This window comes from Trichomonascus vanleenenianus (genome assembly GCF_965637985.1).
Source record: "Trichomonascus vanleenenianus strain CLIB 3782 genome assembly, contig: TRVA0_018S, whole genome shotgun sequence".
Classification (NCBI taxonomy): Eukaryota; Fungi; Ascomycota; class Dipodascomycetes; order Dipodascales; family Trichomonascaceae; genus Blastobotrys; species Blastobotrys vanleenenianus.
This window is the reverse complement of record NW_027481869.1, coordinates 1-14,772: the sequence shown is the minus strand read 5'-3', so window position 1 is coordinate 14,772 and position 14,772 is coordinate 1. Positions and strand designations below refer to the sequence as shown.

Genomic DNA, 14,772 nt, shown 5'->3' with positions numbered 1-14,772 from the left:
AGTGGTTATATCTCTTACGTTCAGTAGTGAAGTGGCTCCATACCATCAACTTGAATAGAGCAGACACTAAGGGAGACTACCGCGGAGTACAAGTAACGGCCATACCATAATTATCCAGCAACGACCAGTAGAAGACGCGGATGTCTTCAAACCGTACGGGGAACCGCTAGCCCTCACTGGGCTGAGTGCAAAACCAACTTTCGCACTACCTGGTATATTCCTAAGGAATGCTTATTGATTTATCAATCTACCCTGCCTTTTATTTTGAATTCTCGCCACGGACCTAGATGCCAAAGAGATTGCCGGGTTAAGCAGCGTCTACCCGAGTCACCACCAGAATCGGCGGCTGCTTTCGTCTTTAAATCTTGTATCAATCTTTCATATTATATCATTGGCATTAATAATCCGCTAGTGTCAAATATGGTATGAAACTGGATTACTGGTGAAGCATGCCTGAATGGAATTGTCGAGACAATCTCCAAAAGCCCCAGTTTCCACCACTAGCTAAATGAATAAGTTTAATATCCAGACTACCGGTATATGTCGATCAAATATGGTGCAATTGCATATCAGAGCCTACGAAATAATAGAGTACTACGTAGCATTGCGGTTCAAGATTGGTGATGAAGATCTCGATCGATCGAGCACAGTACTCGCGGTAAATTAGTGACGACAATGCGACATCAACAAGACGGCCCGTGAAAGGGGGCATAGCCAGCAAAACGACCACGTAATTACAATCCAACAAACACTAAACCGATAGAACTAAATTGACAGTCTAATTGGCTCTTCCACACTTGTCAAATGTTTTTTTGGCCCCAGTCAACCCCTCCGCGAAGCGGAGCCTTAGGGCGGGGTGGGGGTTTGGGGTGACTGGGCCCCCCAGTTGCAGTGGAGTTTATTCGAGGGCCAGCCCTCGAGCTCCCGTAGTTGGGGGCTCTGCCCCCAGAACACCCCCCCTCGTCACTTCGTCAATCAACCTCCGCGGAGCGGAGCCCCAGGGGTGGTTTGGGGGGACTGGTCCCCCCAATTCTTACCCTCTAGTTAGATATTACTCGTAGGCCAATTCTCTCACTCCCGTAGCTGCGCGGAGAGGCAGGGGGGGTGGGTTGGGACCCGGGCTGGGAGGGTGTGTCGTTTGTTGCGTGGTGGTTCTTTTGTCGTCCCAACACCGCCTGGGAGCGAAACTTCCCACAAATTTGCGAAGCTGCCCCCTCTATCCATCAGCGCATTGACAAGGCCATCGGGCGGACGACTACAGGGCAGACACAGCGGAGCGAAGCGACGAGTGCGGACTGCCTGAACGAGACGAAGCACGAGAGAGAGCGAGACGCAATTCAGCGAGAGCGAGGCCAGCGAGCACCACCCTGGCGACACAAGACACGGGCCAACCACTTGGCGGGGCAGACGAGCAGCGAAGAATTGAGCCATGGACAACGACAGCACGGACCCGAACCAGTCGTGGAAGTTCTCCCAGTGCTTCGGGGACAAGGGCGACATTGAGAACATCACGGAGGCGGACGTGATCTCTACGGTGGAGTTTGACCACACGGGGGACTACCTGGCTACGGGCGACAAGGGCGGGCGCGTCGTGCTGTTTGAGCGCAACGAGACGAAGAAGGGATGCGAGTACCGGTTCCACACGGAGTTCCAGAGCCACGACGCGGAGTTTGACTACCTCAAGTCGCTGGAGATCGAGGAGAAGATCAACAAGATCAAGTGGTGCCGACGGCAGAACCAGGCACACTTCCTGCTGTCTACGAACGACAAGACGATCAAGCTGTGGAAGGTGTATGGCAAGGCGATCAAGGTGGTTGCCGAGAACAACCTGAGCGATACCAACGGGCGGCTGCGCATGCTGTCGGACGTGTCGGCGCTGCGAATGCCGCGGATGACGCTGCACGACAACATCATCGCGGCGAGCCCGCGGCGTGTCTATGCCAACGCGCACACGTACCACATCAACTCGATCTCGATCAACTCGGACAACGAGACGTTCATCTCGGCCGACGACCTGCGGATCAACCTGTGGAACCTGGGGATTGCCGACCAGAGCTTCAACATCGTCGACATCAAGCCGGCCAACATGGAGGAGCTGACCGAGGTCATCACGGCGGCAGAGTTCCACCCCACGAGCTGCAACTTGTTTATGTACTCGTCGAGCAAGGGCACCATCAAGCTCGCCGACATGAGGGAGAACGCGCTGTGCGACCGGTACGCCAAGCTCTACGAGGAGTGGATGGACCCGGCGCAGCACTCGTTCTTCACCGAGATCACGTCCTCCATCTCGGACGTGCGGTTCTCGCAAGATGGGCGGTACATTGTGTCGCGCGACTACATGAGCGTCAAGATCTGGGACGTCAACATGGAGCGCGAGCCCGTCAAGACCATCTCCATCCACGAGCATATTAGAGACAAGCTGTGCGACACGTACGAGAACGACGCCATCTTCGACAAGTTCGAGGTGGTCTTCTCCGGCGACGGCAAGTCCGTCATGACCGGCAGCTACAACAACAACTTCATGATCTACCCCAACGCCGTCGACCCCAACGCCGAGGAGACGGAGATCCTGCTGCAGGCAGACAAGAGCGCGTTCAAGGCCAAGAAGGTCGGCGTGCCCTCCTCCATGAAGCAGCAGGCCCGCAACCGCTCCCCGGCCCGGTCCATGATGCGGCGCGACGACTTTGATACAATTGACTTTAAGAAGAACATTCTTCACCTCAGCTGGCACCCGAGAGAAAACTCCATCGCCATCGCCGCCACAAATAACCTCTTTGTGTTCTCCACCTTATAGCTTACCCTTCCCCCTCCTCTTATATATATATAGCATTCCCCCTCCTCCATTTTTGCCTATTCGACTCTCTCCACCAAAAATGAGAATTGACCGCTAGAGCAGATCTCTTTAGTCTATTTTATTTAATAATATATATTCTAATCCGCCCCACCGCCCATCCTCGTCGCAATTGGCTGCTTTTGGGCGGGCGGGGGACCCCTGAACTTTCCCGCCCCACCGTCGCTCCCTTCTCAACCTAGTACTGTATAGAGGATATTCGAGGGCCAGCCCTCGAGCTCCCCTAGCTGGGGGCCAGCCCCCAGGCCCCCGTAACTGGGGTACAACGAGACAGAGCTTCCGTTACACTGCTACAGTCTGTAACAAAATTCCCGTAACAACGCCTCACAAATACCCCATAGCAGCAAATCTCGGGATATATACTGCTTGGGGGGGGGGGGAGGGCAGAGTAATTCTTGCTCAATTGAGCACCAGTTTCTCATTATCTGGCCCCTCTACTTCGTTCTGTGGTCATCAATTGCGGCCAGATCTATCTCTGCAGCTTGATGTTGCAGCGTCTGCTGAAAGACGGCTTTATAATTAACAGACAATACACAGCATAGGATTGTTGAAGGCAGCCAAGTCGAAAGAAAATTGACTAATACAACAAAATAGTGAATTTCCAGCATCATGTTTAGTCGTGTGTAGCTTAGTGAATTATCGGAAACGTGCTATACGGTAGGACCTCGCACTCCAAGATCTCATGCAGCTAGTAAACTATATTTCGACTAGTAGCTCATTCTGATTGAGTATATACCAGGGTCATCTATGTACGTAACAGGTCCCCAAGCTCGGCAGGAAATGATAAAGTCACAGATCGACTACTTCGGTAGTCCCACAGAGGATCGCACCCCGGGATCTGATCTGTGACCTAGATATGTCGTTATCACGGAATCCGGATCTTGGCATTCTTGTAGTGTGACGGCAATTCTGCAGGGCGCTTCAAGGATTGAATCGACAGAGAGGAGGGAACCTTGGCTCACTCATTACATACAAGAAAGTCAATCACTCCGAAGATGCAAGAGTTCCTAATATATGGAGTAATGTATTAATGTGTATAGATTCAATTACGTTAGCTATATTTGCGACAACGAAACAGGAAGACCCAATTTGCATTCAGAATTACGAATTAAGAAGTCAGAGAGATGATGTGCAATTGAATAGTTCATTGTAGTTTTTTGACCCACGCCCCCCATAGCTCCGCTTCGCGGAGTAATTGTGGAGTCAATTGAGCCCAATTGAGGGTTCCTCCACACGGCGCAGGAGCTGCGGGGAGTTTTGGTGGCTATCAATGCTTGCTGTACTGTAATCGTGTTTCAATGTGATTTAGTGCTGTCGCATAGGAACGCTCAATTGGCTCAATTGGCTCCACAATTACTCCGCGAAGCGGAGCTACGGGGGGGGGTTGGGGGGCTGGCCCCCCAATGTACGGAATGAATGATTAAAGTATGTATAGATATTTAGTCTTCTCGCTTCTTGTTGACGGTTGGGTTGAAGAACATGGTGGTGGCACCGTCGCCCCAGAAGTAGTCCTTGATCTTGAGGGCCTGGAAGTCGTAGATCTTCTGCTCGTCGAGGTTGAGGTGCTTTCGGTGCTCGGCGTGCTCAGCCTCGACGTAGTAGGTGGAGAGACCAGCGAGCAGCAGGGCTGGGATGAAGACGTAGATGGAGATCTTTCGCCAGAGGTCGGCGGTGTGCACGCCGTGCTCCCGGGTCTGCTCGTATCGCTCGAACAGAGCCTTACCGGCCTCGACGTTGGTCTTGTAGAGGGTCATGCCCTCTTGAGCAAGCAGGAATCGCAGCTTGGCCTGGCCAGCCTCGGACTCGACAGGCATCTCCTTGGCGACCTGCTGGGACAGTTCCTGCAATCGCGCGGTAGCGTTGGCTGGAGCGGCAGCCACAGAGTAGGCTCGTCGCGCAGCCATGGCCATTGATGGCCGCATCAAAGCTCGGGAAATCATGATTTGTTAGGTTAGTGCGGTGGGTTGTGAGATGATACGATTTTTTCTGCCAAACCTCGTCGGGTCGAAAACCATGCGCTCTGACTGGTCGGTGTTTCTCCCAACTCCCACCACACCACAATTTAACCTCGTTATTTCTTTGTCAATTAGCCCTGCCAGCTGAAGGGGGGGAGACAGGGCAGATTTTGGCAAAAAAACTTAAAAATAGTACGTAGGCCCTCAATTGAATATATACAATTGGCCAATTGCCATTTGTTGACACCTTTGCCGCAATTTCATGAATATGGCTGTGGTGGTGGGTGTAGTTACCCGGAAGTGTCCCCGGGAGCTTCCCGTTACAGCGCATGCCGTGCCTTAGAGCCGACTTTCACCGGGCCCAACCCCCGGATTGCCTCCTATTGGTCGGTTGGCGTGAAAAACTGGTTCCTCGTTGGGAGATCCCAGCAGCACAATTTTTCAGGCGACCTTTTCACCAACTTTCTCCTTTTTCCTTCTTCATCTTTCTTTCTAGGTAAAGGTTACAAAACACTAGAAATGTTCCGAACCGCTCTTCGTCAGACGCGAGCCATTCCAAGCGTAAGTACCATATGCTAAAATAGGGAATGATTGAGGAGGATTGGTTGACGGGGAACCATTCAGTGGAGCAAGTATTTGTTCCAGACTACTTTGACTACAAGAATTTCATACTATAGTTGTTGTTCACTGTGTGCTTCAGCTATAGAAGGAGAGTCTAATTCAAACTGCGCTATCCACCCCTAATCAATCTCTCTCGATTGCCCTTTTTTTGCTGTAGGAACTGGGTCTAACGTGGTAGGTTTCCGCTCGAATTGCTCAGCGAGGCTACGCTGCCAAGGCCTCCGCCACTGAGGTTTCCTCCCTCCTTGAGGAGCGAATCCGAGGTGTTTCTTCCGAGATTGACCTCAACGAGACCGGCCGAGTCCTGTCTGTCGGGTACGTATTTTGACGCTTTTTACGCTTTGCTACGTCGGGTCCCCATGCCGGCATCTGATTGGCTGTTGGGATGGTCCGGGGGTGTCCGGAGGCGCGCGCACCCACCACCCATCATAACCCTCCACCACCCCCTCCAACCTTCTATGGGCTATCATAACCTCCAGCATTATATATACCCGGAAACCAACGGAGACTCAATTAATACGTGGAATCCACTGGAGCTTTCGGATGTGTTGCTAGGTCAGGCTTGCGGGGGTTATGTGGAGATGTTGAGCCATGTCGGGCAATTCTTCGAGTGATGGATGATAAACTAACAACTGTGTAGTGACGGTGTCGTCAAGGCCTCTGGCCTCAACAACTGCATGTCCGAAGAGATGGTGGAACTCCAGAGTGGTGTCAAGGGTATGGCCCTGAACTTGGAGGACAACTCTGTCGGTATTGTGCTGTTCGGTTCCGACCAGACCGTCAAGGCTGGTGACCTTGTCAAGCGAACCAAGACCGTCGTCGACGTCCCAGTCGGCCCAGAGCTTCTTGGCCGAGTCGTTGACGCTTTGGGTAACCCAATTGACGGCAAGGGTCCAATCAACGCCAAGGCCCGAGCCCAGGCCCAGCTTAAGGCCCCAGGTATTCTGCCACGACGATCCGTCTACGAGCCAATGCAGACTGGTATGAAGCCAGTCGACGCCCTTGTGCCAATTGGCCGAGGCCAGCGAGAGCTTATCATTGGTGACCGACAGACCGGTAAGACCGCCCTTGCCATTGACGCCATGCTCAACCAGAAGCAGTGGAACGAGGGCTCTGACGAGAAGAAGAAGCTCTACACCGTCTACGTCGCCGTTGGTCAGAAGCGATCCACCGTTGCCCAGCTCGCCCAGACCTTGGAGAAGGCCGGTGCCCTCAAGTACTCCATCATTGTTGCTGCCACCGCCTCTGAGGCCGCTCCATTGCAGTACCTTGCTCCATTCACCGCCTGCGCCATGGGTGAGTGGTTCCGAGACAACGGCAAGCACGCCCTCATCACCTACGACGACTTGTCCAAGCAGGCCGTTGCCTACCGACAGATGTCCTTGCTTCTGCGACGACCACCAGGACGAGAGGCCTACCCAGGTGACGTTTTCTACCTCCACTCTCGACTCTTGGAGCGAGCCGCCAAGATGTCCGACAAGCACGGCGGTGGTTCCCTGACTGCCTTGCCAGTCATTGAGACCCAGGGTGGTGATGTCTCTGCCTATATCCCAACCAACGTCATTTCCATTACTGACGGTCAGATCTTCTTGGAGGCCGAGCTCTTCTACAAGGGTATCCGACCAGCCATCAACGTCGGTCTTTCTGTCTCCCGAGTCGGTTCCGCTGCCCAGGTCAAGGCCATGAAGCAGGTCGCCGGTTCCCTCAAGCTCTTCTTGGCCCAGTACCGAGAGGTTGCTGCCTTTGCCCAGTTCGGTTCTGACTTGGATGCTTCCACCAAGCAGACCCTTGCCCGAGGTGAGCGATTGACCAAGCTCTTGTGCCAGAAGCAGTACGCTCCAATGCCAGCCGAGGAGCAGGTTCCAGTCATCTTCGCCGGTGTCAACGGTTTCCTCGACCACATCCCAGTCTCTGAGGTCCCACGATTCGAGGCTGAGTTCCTCTCCCACCTCAAGTCCAACGAGGCTGACCTTTTGGAGGTCATCCGAGTCGAGGGCCAGCTCTCCAAGGAGTTGCTCGAGCGATTGAAGAATGTTACCGAGGCTTTCTCCAAGGCTTTCAACTAAACTCATACTCTCTAGCAAAAAAAAATAGTTGAGCCCGGAAGGAAGACATAGAGATTAACATTACCATTCCATATGTAAATTGAGCTAAAATATTTTAGTAAGAAAAATTGTAGGCATAACTTTCTCTGTCTTCTCCGCGGAGTGGAGCTACCGGGGGTCTCGGGCTCTGCTGTAGATAATCTAATCTCTCCGTTATTTGTAGCTCTACCATAAGCTAAAAAAAATTTGCGCTTCCTTTTCACTTTCATTATGACAGATGCTACACTTGCTACACTTAGTTATACAATTAGAATTGACCCTAGGCTGAGTCTCACTCGATCGGTCCGGAGATGCGGGGGTTTCTCAGCCCCAGGTTCTGGAAATCAGCTTGGCAATGTTTGTGATCAATTGCAACGACTACGATATATACAATGCCCACAAGCTTCATTTTGAAAGCTGAACTGATATCAGTCGATTAAGAGTTAGGTACATACTCCATGGAACTCAGAAACATTATGTTCGATTGTTTAGATTTTTGTAGTCTTCAGCAGCCCCCAGATCCTAACAGCTCCGTTGAGTGGGCCGCTAGCCCTAGACACTAGAAGAGGGATTGGATAGCGCATGATATATATTTTCAAAGCAATTGAACTCTAGCTACTGTATTGGTATCAATAAATAATGACCAATTTAAGCAAGGTCAGAAGAAAATTAGACCCGCTTGCTATCTTTCAGCACATTAAGGCGGTAGGTACATGTAGTCGTCTTCTTGACTGACCTATTCAGGGGTAAAAGCCGCACACGGCTGTAACTATAGTGTCCTCTTTTACGAACCTGCATGTATTCACCGACTACAGGCGGATTTCCACAACGCATTATACGTACTGCTGTAGTTAGACAGTTCACTGGCGTGAAGGGTTCATATAGGAGAGATCAGGGCGAGAGATATTCTTTGTGGTCGATTCTATTGATAGTCACGACATGCCAGGGTCGAACACCTTCCTTAATCGCCAGAGTAACTCACAGTAGTACGTACTGCATACGTATAAGACAGTCTCCCCATCGGTATTTGAAGATGCGACACGGTTGTACTATACAGTACCATTGGTAGTTCGTTGATATTCAACCAATCCTTATTTGTACCACACTGTAGTAGTACTCAGTACCATTGGAAGTTAGTTGTTAAGTCAAACAATGGGATTGAGCTGATCGCCGCCAGTCCTATCGCCCGTGTTGGATATACATATATCTGCTTCTGCCGGCAATAATGGTGCATAATGCCGGTCCCAGGTAGCCATTGATAGATTATAAGACCAGTATCGTAACAGAATATCACCTTGAAGACTAAAAGCTATACCTGAACCTCCCCATGGAACTAGTATTATCAGCCAATTGAAGCTCCAATGCGTCCAAATCCCTCCGCGAAGCGGAGCCACGGGGGTTTGGGGGCTGGCCCCCAATAGTCAATGTTACGAGTCGTAGTTAAAGAGTCAATTGAGATAACAAGCAATTGAGAGCCTCCAATTTCGGTGGCACAAGTTACTCCTGTTTGGCGTTCTTCTCAGCGATGTATGCGTCAACCTCCTTCATGACGCCCTTTCGCAAGCCCAGGAAGCCAGCGATCTCAAACAGGACGAAGAAGGGTGCCAGGACGAGCGCCTGGGCCGGGTTATCCAGCAGCGAGGGGGCCTTCTTCTCAAACCACTTGTGTCCGGCGAACTGGGCGAGCCAGGCCGCGAACCACAGCGCGGCGGCCGCCTTGTTGGCGTCTGCTCCGTGCTCGAGCAGCAGGTCCGTGAGCTTCATGGACCCCCAGACCAGAAACGGGATGGTCGGCAGGCCGAACTTCCAGTCCAGCAGCGAGTAGAATACTCCGTACCCGGCCGCCGTGACCACGCCGAGATTGAGGTATGGCGAATACTGCGGGCCGAGCGCCAGGTTCGCGCCCAGCAGGGTCGACGTCGCCTGGATGGTCGGCACAAACACCAGGTGGATGGCTACGTTTACGGGATTCTTATGGTGGGCCCGGTAGAACGCCAGCTGCTCCTTCAAGTTGAATACGCCCATATTGCTAATTGCTTCCGTTTGATAGGTTGGGTTACGGCAAGCGACGGGTAATGGCGCCCTTTTTAATGTCGGGTTAGTGATCGGGTTGGGAGCCGTTTGTTTGGAGGAGTCCCGATATGGGAGGTGGGGTCTGTGCGGCTCAAACGAAGATCGATCGATCACGCCGTGACGGTCGAAATGAACCGAACCATGGCATTGCTCGGCAGGGTGTAGCTTTTTTCCTTGCGGCTGCGGTCGAGCAGGCAGTACTGTCCTTGGCGGGCCACGGGCAGCGTCAGGTTGCGGATGGGAGGGTCTACACCCGTCTTAGCGTCGAGCATGAGGTTGATGCTCCCCGCATCGAAATAGACCGAGGCCCCCAGGCGTGGCAGCGATATGACATTCACTCCAGGCAGCGGCACGTAGTAGACGTCTGTCAGGATGAGAGTCACCGTCGTCGACGATCCCTTGTCCCAGAGAGCGGCCCTTACTGTGCCGACGCCCAAGGCTGTTACAGTGCGGCGCCGGCCCCACAGGCTCACCGAAAGCTGCTTCGTAGCGGTCGTAAACTTGTCAAAGAAGTTGCGGTGGCAACACACATGGCATTGGATGTCGCTGACGCTCCACGTCAGGTTGCGCGGCGATATCTCGCCATTGTTCAATGCCAGCTGTGGATTGATGCGCCGGAAGTCTGCAATGACCAGGTCCGGCGACGGCGACCCCTCCCTCGGAACACGATTTCGCGTGAGGTCTTCTACGTCCCGAAATACGTCCAATTGAGGGGCAGACCCGGCGTCGACTCTGGCGCATCTCATTACCAGGTAGTAGACGTCGTGTAGCGCCGGGAACCGCTTCTTGAAGTCGGCTGAGTCCCTGACTGGCCCCCCAGGGAAGGTCTTTTTGGTCACGGCTGAGTAAATAAGCGCGCCGAGGAGCACGGGCTCCGTGATGGTTGGATGAGCCTTGAAGTGCGCCCACATCGACCGATACGTGTGCCAGATCGACCGTAACAGCTTGAGCAGGCTGTCTCGGTCATCGCGGTAGCTGACGTCGAGGAAGATGCTGTTGGTCACTATGTAGAGCAGCTTCGCCGAAGTAGCGTACGTAGCAGGATCGGTACGGTATACCTCGTCGGCCATTGACCGCGCAATCTGTTGGAGGCGTCCTGTCTGGTCCTGCGTGCACAGGCGGCTAAGCGAGTTCCTCTCGACGGCGGCGTTCTCGAACCCGCCATTGGACACAAACTTCTCCGTCCGGAAAAGGCGCCGGTCAATGGGATTCTGCCGCACGACCGCAAACAGCGCCAGATGCCATTGCATAAGGACCCTCGGGGACTCGTCTGGAGTCCGCGCTGCCTCCTCGACGATGCTCGGCAGCAGCGCAATCAGCGCATCGTGGCTCGGGCCGCTAGGGACAAAGGCGTAGAGGTAGCACACGGCCCGTACAAAGTGCCGCACGTCGATGGCCCCGTCTTGGTGAAGCGCAGGGAACAGCTCCTCGGGGCGCCGCGACAGGATCAGACCGACCAGGCTCTGTATCCCCGTGAAGTGCATCTCCGAATATTACTTCCTCAGATATTTATAATGACTCCAGATAATAGCCGAATCAAATCTACAGGCTCTTCGGTATCGCTGAGGGCCTTTTTATCCACCCACGGGAGTAGCAGATATTTCTTTGGCAGTTTGATGGGGTTCGATAATATTCATCTGTCGCGGGCGACAAATCACCAACTTCTGCACAGCCGTGCGCTATGTATTTTGGCCTCAGTTAGCATGGCTAGTCGGTAAACAGTAAACGACAGCAGCCGTACCATATTATTACTAGTTCACACGCATTTCTCAGTTTAGTTCCCGCTAAACATGGTTGACAGTGAGCGGTAGAATTGTTTCAATGCTTCAGATAAGGTGCATGACTGGGACTCCAATATGAACAACCATATTAAACGGACAGTAAAGCAAATGAAGTAGTGGTAGGGGTAGTAGTAGTAGTAAATTGGCAAGGTATCACTAAGGAGGGGGGATTAGTCCCCCCAAACCCCTCCTGGGTCTCCGCTACGCGGAGTACTCCAATAATAGGTAAAAAATTGTCTTCTTATCCCCTATAACTTGGCTAATTGAATACCGTTACGTATCCTTACAGATTATCAAGAGTTAGGTGCCATGAAATGCCTGTTATTGCTAATCGAAAATAGCTATTCTATTGATATCCAATAGCCACACATCCAGCCTAAGGTGACCTATGAAGCAGAATGAGCTTTCTAATACGGCAAATTTCCTACCGGTAGGGAGAGTTCCAACTCAATTGACATACAAGTACATTGAAATTCCATATATACATTTAAAATAAGAGTTTTTAGTTCTCACCGCAGTCCTTGATGATGATCTTCTGCTTAGGGGCGCCGGTGCTGGTGCCCAAGGCCTCGACCTTCTTGACAACATCCATGCCCTCAGTAACCTCGCCAAATACGACGTGAGCGCCGTCAAGCCATGGGCACGGCACAGTGGTGATGAAGAACTGAGAACCGTTGGTGTGTGGACCGGCATTGGCCATAGACAGAAGACCTGGCCGGTCGTGCTGCTTCTTAAAGTTCTCATCAGCGAATCGCTCGCCGTAGATAGACTTGCCGCCAGTGCCATTGTGTCGAGTGAAGTCACCGCCCTGCAGCATAAACTGCGGAATAACTCGGTGGAAGCTGCAGCCCTTGTAGCCGAAGCCCTTCTCACCAGTGCAAAGAGCTCGGAAGTTCTCGGCGGTCATTGGAACAACGTCGTCGTACAGTTTGAACGAGATCTTGCCGAGCGGCTTGCCGTCAGATTCAATGTCGAAGAAGACCTTGTTGCCAAAGGCAACGGAGGAGCCGGAGAAGTTTCGCACAAAGCTCTTGGTCAAAATTGGTCGCGCAATGGATCGAATCATCTTTGGTAACACAGTGCTGGTGGAGCTAAACAATGAGTGAATTTTTCAGTTTTCTGGGGAATTCATACAACGGCCATCGGATGGCGCGCGCAAGGGTTGCGGTCCAATCACTTATCGGTTTACCTCAGCGTACGTACGGACAATTAAAAAAAGGCTTGGTATTGCACTTTTTGCTATAACTCTAAATGTAAATCACAAATTGTTCTGTTGTTCTGGCTGTGTTTCCGTCAGCCCATAATCATTCACTTAAGTACCGGTATAAGTACAATTGTGTCCTCATCACTCCGTTGCAGCACTAAAGGCATTGTACATACCAATACAGTACCGGTAACAATAATCAGGTGGTGACGAACTAGTTTTTTACCTCGAAATTAGTTTCGACTGCATCAACTGATCATTTAATGGCATAGAATGATGTTATAATAAGTTCAATGTCCATCAATGCACTGATGAGGTCAATTGTGCCTATCAAAATAAGCTCGACTACAAATGTGGGGGCACTGGATGTAAAATTTACGTACGGGTACGTAGTTATAACGTACGTGGTACCAAAAATTCAATGAGAGGTTTACAGCAATCCTTATTGTAATCAGCTTCTTACTGGGGTCCAATACTGCTTGAATTGATACGTAGTACAGTATTGGAGTGCATTTGACAAATGCCCTTAATTTGGCTCTCTCTTGACCTTTGGATAGGTCTACAGAGGGTAATTGTTGGGTGTCAGAAAAGTAGACTCCTAGGAATGCGCTATCTCCTCGGAACACATTAACTCCGTCCCGAAGTCAATCGCTATTATAAAAGCCACGATTCCCTCTATTTGCTCTTTTCCTTTCCTCACCGTCTTTAATGTAGACACTTCGGTGTCTAACCTTGTACTTTCGTATAAATTAGGGTCAGATATACTTTATAATTGATATTTGACTTCCAACAGTAATTGCAATTATGGCTTATAAATACAAGTTCCGATTTTCGGGCTGATATACCTATGAGTTCATCAAGTGAGATTTTTTTTTGAGTATTTTCATTTACCGGGTATGTTAATACCGGTACACTGAAATACGCCGTACAATATATAATAATAAACTAATATCACAAAAAATGGTGCCAGTTCTCACAGTTCTGTAGGTTCCATTGCTGTTGAAGTGAGATTACGAGTTCTAATTGGTTAGCCAATTGGCTGTGATATCATAGTAACTTAAGTAATTATTATTATATACATATATGCATGCATATAATATATTGAATTCATAGTTAATTAATTAATTAGTTAATTAATGCTCGAGCGAGCCGCATGAGCTGCACGTATACGAGCTCGCGCGCGCGCAGTTGACGAACTTTTGGCACATAAGAGTCGAATTTTACTTCACAGCCGTATACTTCTAGCGTGCCAAAAATTGAAAAATCTTCTATTTCAAAATGAATTGCACTAAATGATAGAGCAGATTTTGGCGGGCCTGGCTCACTAAAAATCTCTTCAAAATTCCATAAACTGAGCGAGTTACGGTCAAATCTTTGATGCATGGGCTTCGAAAAAATTTTGGGCGGGGGCAGAGTTCCCAATTGTTAACGGATTCCCCATAAAAAATTAGGACAAAAATCAAAAAATCGATTTTCGCCATACTATAATTAATTTTTCCAACCGCGCCGGCGCCGTGCAAAAATCAAAAAATCGATTTTCGCCATACTAGCTAATTTTTCCAATATTGCACATGTTAACCGCGTGCACGTGCCACGGGTATATGTATACGTACGATATATATATATATATATATATAACGCATATGGGCCCGGCGCGCGCGGCGCAAAAAGTTGCTCCGTGGGAGGCTCGAACTCCCGACCTTCAGATATCGTCCTATAATGCTTGAATCGAAACCGACTTTACATATGAGACTGACGCTCTACCGACTGAGCCAACGGAACATTTCTTGTTGACCTCGGTTTCCACTGTTTCTTAAAACCCTTGAAATTTGCAATCTGAGCCGCACCAAATGCGGCTCTGCGCCATTGATTTTTTTACTATTATGTATTGTGTAACGGGGTCCTCTGGCCCTAGGCCGCCTATAGGACGCTAATTGATTTTCATTTATTCATTCATTGATTTTTTTACCCATTTTAGTGGATGGAAAAAAGGACCGTAACAGGCCGGAATGTTTAGACACTGACCTCCGGTTCTGGCGGAGAACGAACAAGCTACGTCGACGCATCAAGCGTTCTGCATGTAAGGCATGGAAAAGAGCCTTTACCTCCGATGACAGAGGCCGGCACTACCGCGAGATTAACGGCAACACGCCGTACCTCCGCCCAAGTGCTAACCCGCTGTGGCCAACTTTGAAGTCTGCCC

The 14,772-nt window shown here is 50.7% G+C and overlaps 6 protein-coding genes and 1 non-coding gene across 7 annotated transcripts; 2 read left to right on the top strand and 5 right to left on the bottom strand.

Moving 5' to 3' along the window:
• Window positions 1-1,429: 1,429 nt before the first annotated feature.
• On the top strand, window positions 1,430-2,794 carry CDC55 (protein phosphatase 2A regulatory subunit CDC55; the record flags this gene model as incomplete). Its single annotated transcript, XM_076684694.1, has 1 exon — window positions 1,430-2,794. The coding sequence occupies one exon, from the start codon at window positions 1,430-1,432 to the stop codon at window positions 2,792-2,794; it is 1,365 nt and encodes a 454-aa protein (XP_076540962.1).
• A 1,496-nt stretch (window positions 2,795-4,290) lies between these two features.
• On the bottom strand, window positions 4,291-4,791 carry COX13 (cytochrome c oxidase subunit VIa; the record flags this gene model as incomplete). The annotated part of the gene is made up of 1 exon (XM_076684693.1): window positions 4,291-4,791. The coding sequence occupies one exon, from the start codon at window positions 4,789-4,791 to the stop codon at window positions 4,291-4,293; it is 501 nt and encodes a 166-aa protein (XP_076540961.1).
• A 534-nt stretch (window positions 4,792-5,325) lies between these two features.
• ATP1 (F1F0 ATP synthase subunit alpha) lies at window positions 5,326-7,493 on the top strand (the record flags this gene model as incomplete). The annotated part of the gene is made up of 3 exons (XM_076684692.1): window positions 5,326-5,367; window positions 5,606-5,742; window positions 6,068-7,493. 3 exons carry the CDS (start codon window positions 5,326-5,328, stop codon window positions 7,491-7,493), a joined length of 1,605 nt encoding a protein of 534 aa, XP_076540960.1.
• Window positions 7,494-9,008: 1,515 nt separating this feature from the next.
• On the bottom strand, window positions 9,009-9,536 carry MPO1 (2-hydroxy-palmitic acid dioxygenase MPO1; the record flags this gene model as incomplete). The annotated part of the gene is made up of 1 exon (XM_076684691.1): window positions 9,009-9,536. The coding sequence occupies one exon, from the start codon at window positions 9,534-9,536 to the stop codon at window positions 9,009-9,011; it is 528 nt and encodes a 175-aa protein (XP_076540959.1).
• A 158-nt stretch (window positions 9,537-9,694) lies between these two features.
• TRVA0_018S00144 (uncharacterized protein) lies at window positions 9,695-11,068 on the bottom strand (the record flags this gene model as incomplete). Its single annotated transcript, XM_076684690.1, has 1 exon — window positions 9,695-11,068. The coding sequence occupies one exon, from the start codon at window positions 11,066-11,068 to the stop codon at window positions 9,695-9,697; it is 1,374 nt and encodes a 457-aa protein (XP_076540958.1).
• A 799-nt stretch (window positions 11,069-11,867) lies between these two features.
• Window positions 11,868-12,431, bottom strand: CPR3 (peptidylprolyl isomerase; the record flags this gene model as incomplete). The annotated part of the gene is made up of 1 exon (XM_076684689.1): window positions 11,868-12,431. One exon carries the CDS (start codon window positions 12,429-12,431, stop codon window positions 11,868-11,870), a length of 564 nt encoding a protein of 187 aa, XP_076540957.1.
• A 1,810-nt stretch (window positions 12,432-14,241) lies between these two features.
• Window positions 14,242-14,351, bottom strand: tRNA-Met(CAT). Its single transcript has 2 exons — window positions 14,314-14,351; window positions 14,242-14,278 (listed from the first exon to the last, which is right to left on the bottom strand). It is a non-coding gene; the product is annotated as a tRNA-Met (tRNA).
• Between the last annotated feature and the right edge of the window lie 421 nt (window positions 14,352-14,772).